Here is a 4,179-nt window from a genome sequence, read left to right on the forward strand (position 1 = left end):
ATGTTAATGTAATCTGTAGAGGAGTCTCTTTTTGGAACTAGCTCATCATAAAAAATGCTCAGACAAGAGCAAGAAATAGGCATCTGCAAGGAACTGTTCTCATCTTAAGTCACTGTTTGAGATAAGCATAGGTGATGACAGCGGGAACCCAAATGTCTTGCTCAGATCAAACAGCTAAAAGTTAGGTGAGGTGAATCACATTCTAAATATCTCTGCAATATGGTTGTAGTTCTAACCTCTGAAATGGAACTAGTAGCACTTTGCTCATCACTATTGTTTTTTCAGTGATAGCATTTAAGTAGGTGGAGACTAGTCCAGAGAGGTGGAAAACAGCTGTGAAGGAGTCCAGAGTCTTTCAGAGGGAAGGAACAGGGTGGCAGATTTCACCTGGCACTGAAGTTTTATTGATAGTAACAAAGACAGTTTAGGGAATAGGTCTGTTAAATTTGACCTGGACCTAAGCCCAGGATCATTCTTTTTGCATTCCTAGTGTGACTTGAGGCAGTTTTCTTTCATGAATACATTTATGATTGTGTGTATTTATACATATTTCAGGTGCTATAAAGTTTCTGCCTTATGTTTTTGTGAACATTTAAATTAATTCTTTGCTCTTTTATCAGCCCTAATGCAGCCTAGATTGTCCCCCGAGCAATTTTCCGTGAAGTTTAACAGGGATGTCCCTTTTCACTTTAAGAAATAATAATCATCAGAGATTGGTTTGCTATCTTTAATTCAAGCTCTATGCACTAAATCTTTCCCATGTTGCAATGTATCAAATTGCCATTTAGTACACAAACACCACCAAAGGTAGTTGTAAAGTTGTCACTATACTTCATCTCCTTCAGCTATAATTTTTGCCCAAAACTCTATTCCGTTCAGGGAATCATTTAGAAAGAAACAAACTGAAAATGCAGCATCCATTAGCGAAACGGAAAAGGATGAAGAACTTCAAGATAATGAGGAAAGTCCAACTGGAGTGAAGAGTACTCTTCCTAAAATGGAAGAAGAGGCAGCTATCATTGTTCAGAGCCATTACAGAGGCTACAGAGTCCGTAAAAAAATAAAGGAACAGCACAAAAAAATAGCAGAGGAAGAATTATCTGCTGTGGAATACCTTGAAGCACAACTGCAGCCAGCTCAAAATGATACACTGGAAGAAGCAGCAAACGAGGAGATTCAAGATGATGTTACTGACAGCAAGTGCTCTGGGCACAGTGACAAAAGGAATGTACAGGAGCAACAGAAAACATCTACTGAAGGAGAGGGAGCTTCTGTGAAGCAGAACCCTGCAGTAGAACATGTTGGTGAAGGTGAAGAACAGGCCTTTTTGGAAGAGCTGTCCAGCAAATCTTCCGTCAAAATCACAGCTGAACCTGGTCCCCAGCAAGAGCAAGATAATCAAGACACGCTCAGTGCAGATGGGCAAAATCAAGAATCTGCTGTGGTCCAGCCCAGGACTGACAGGGCTGTGGAAAGAAGCCATCTGAAACATGAAGCAGTGATGCCTACAGGATGTAAAGGAATTATGAGAAAAGAGTCACTAAGAGGCTCACGGAAGCAAGTTGAAGCAGAAAAACAAGGTTCAGAAGACAAAGAGAAGGCAGCAGTGGTTATTCAGAGCAGTTACCGGGGTTACAGAAGGAGGGGACAACTTAGAAAAGAAGGGAAACTACCTTGCAAAAGTCAAGAGAAAACTATAAAGGAGCCAACAGAAGCAGTACATGTTCAAAATAATGATCCCCAAACAACAAAAGATAGGAAAAGCAGCAGTACAGAGGCTGAAGACTCTAAGACACTGAAGGGCGACTCAGAGAAAGAAGCTTGTGATTTGGCAGCCTTTTCACGGCAGGTAAGAAGCTTATAAGCTACACATGTTGAGCATAATACTCTGAGTAATCTCAGTATCCTCTGAGCAATGACAGAATGGCAAAGTTATTTTACTGGCTTCAGTGGCACCAAGGTTTTACTCTCTAAACTGAGACAGAGATTTTGTAATGAGTGTTCTACAAAAATGCATATTTGGGCTGCAAGAGAGAATACCCTTTTCAGGAAGGAGAGAAAGACAAAGTTAGAGCACTGGCAAAAAATTATGTTAGTTTTAAGCTGGTTTAGGTTAAATGCAGAAGCTTTGCCTTTGTTGAAATGTGCATTTACCAGGCGAGGCCATTAATTCCGTAAACTTGTGAAATGTCTCTGTAAACTAAACTACAAGTTGCTGTGTCAATGTCAGGCACTCACACATGTGCAGAGAAGTATGCCTACAGCTGCCTACCTATTTTGCATCAGCAAGGCACCGTTTGCTCACATGTGTGAACCAATATGAAGTAGCTGCAGGACTGGGCTGCAGTGTGGAGTTTCCTACTTGTCTTTTTTTTTCTTCTTTTTTTCTTTTTTTTTTTTAAGGGGGGTGGGGAGGTAAGCATGGTAGGGGACTACACTGCAGTAGGCGGAGCAATACCTTTTAAATTCATTCTCTAGTCCACTATTTTATCTTTGATTACGTTGGAACATACATACTTATTTATATAATAATGTAAAATCCTGTGTTATATTTTTCAGATATCAAAATTATCCGAAGACTACTTAGCATTGCAGCAAAAATTGAATGAAATGATATTGTCACATCAGCTGAGACCCGTGATGCTGTCCAAAGATAAGCAAGCTAATGGCCGACTTTCTTCTCATGTTTGTCAGTCAGGTAATGTTGAACCTTACTGTTAGCAGAATTTTCATTTTTAAACAGGACTGTCAAGAAGCCACTCCTAGTCATCTTTTTAAAAGCCAGGGAACTAGTAAATGAGTTAGCTCTGGCTTCTCATATAACTCAGGCTGTCCATTTTTGTACTAAGCACCATACCAGTACCTGTCTGGAACATAGTTTCCAGAGAAATATCCAAGCCTGGTTGGGATTTACATATTTACCATTTTTCTTGGTATTTTGTTTCAGTGTTGCTTAAAATTGGTGAATGAATCATTGTGAGACCTAGACATAGCATCTCTAGAAATACTTTTATTTGGTAAAAATTCTTCATTGGCTCTTTTTTACTTATATGTTGCTCAATTGTGTGTGCTGTTGGTAAGATAATGGGACTATGTTTTAAAAACAAAATATTTTTTTAGGTACTATGTCAAACAATTTACCAAAGTTTGTCACATTTATGCTGAGTAAAGTTTTAGCTATCCACAAATGCAACTGAGGCTACCAAAACTTGTAACTCCTTCCCACGTTGGTGGGTATGTCCTTAAAATTACAAGTAAAGTTTTATTAATAATTGGCATCCATTTAACTAACACACTTAAGAGGACATTACCTCTGAAAATACGCTCCGAAGTTATTTATGCTCCAGTTAACATGGGCAGTGGGGGTTCCCAAAATGGAAGCATGCTTGGAGCAGGTTAGGTGGCAGTGGGGAGGAGTACTTGGAGAATAAAGGTGGAAGACATGGGATTCAGAGCATGCAGATCATTAAGACCTGTGCCCCATGGAGAGGTCCACAAAGAGCTGACTGAGCTGCTCAAGCCTCTTCAGTTGGAATAGACGTTAACAGGGTATTTTCTCAGCCTGTGTCTCTGGCCGCAGATATGGAGGAAGATGAGGGCAAACCTGGCAGATGACTGGGTGGGTCTCCATTTCTGCAGGGAGGCTTGTGCCAGCCCGTGCCACTGCACTGCCTCTGGAGAAGATCTCTGCTCACCCCTGCACAGCTGGGATCAGATCCAGGACTGTCCCTTGCTGCCCAGAGCTAATTGTACTATTTTCATTACAATATTGTGCATTCAGTTGTCATGTATGCTGAAACTTCTTTCTGTTCCCATGGCTACGTTGAAGAGATCCTAAAAGTACTTCACTTCCACTTTGCAGTCCTCTCAAATGGGCAAGCTGCTAAAATGAGGGCTTGGTGTTTACAAAATCTAAACCTCTAAGTGTAAACTGGCTGCTAGTATATAATCTATGTAGTTCAACCTGTTTTCAATACCAAAGACTGCAAGAGAAGACAGATGTGGAATGGAAAACTAAGTGCCATAATCTTTCATTAAAGAGAGAACAATGCTTGTGATTGTCATTAATGGGTTTGTACTGAGTTCTCTATTAAATATTGCTGATTTTTGACAAGATAAACCTGAGGAATTAAAAATTCATGCTTTGGAAAATAACTCTTGGTTCTTACATATTTCCCT

The 4,179-nt window shown here is 40.1% G+C and overlaps 1 protein-coding gene across 1 annotated transcript in view; it reads left to right on the plus strand.

The window, feature by feature from the left end:
- Positions 1-4,179, plus strand: part of MYO3A (myosin IIIA) — a gene marked incomplete at its 5' end in the record, with an annotated part of 57,222 nt that overhangs the window by 38,120 nt on the left and 14,923 nt on the right. Inside the window, 2 exons of the mRNA XM_009576609.1 lie at positions 880-1,849; positions 2,560-2,698. Coding sequence (XP_009574904.1) covers positions 880-1,849; positions 2,560-2,698 — 1,109 coding nt within the window. The remainder of the gene's footprint in view (positions 1-879; positions 1,850-2,559; positions 2,699-4,179) is intronic.

Source organism: Fulmarus glacialis, unplaced genomic scaffold (genome assembly GCF_000690835.1).
Source record: "Fulmarus glacialis isolate BGI_N327 unplaced genomic scaffold, ASM69083v1 scaffold12514, whole genome shotgun sequence".
Lineage (NCBI taxonomy): Eukaryota > Metazoa > Chordata > Aves > Procellariiformes > Procellariidae > Fulmarus > Fulmarus glacialis.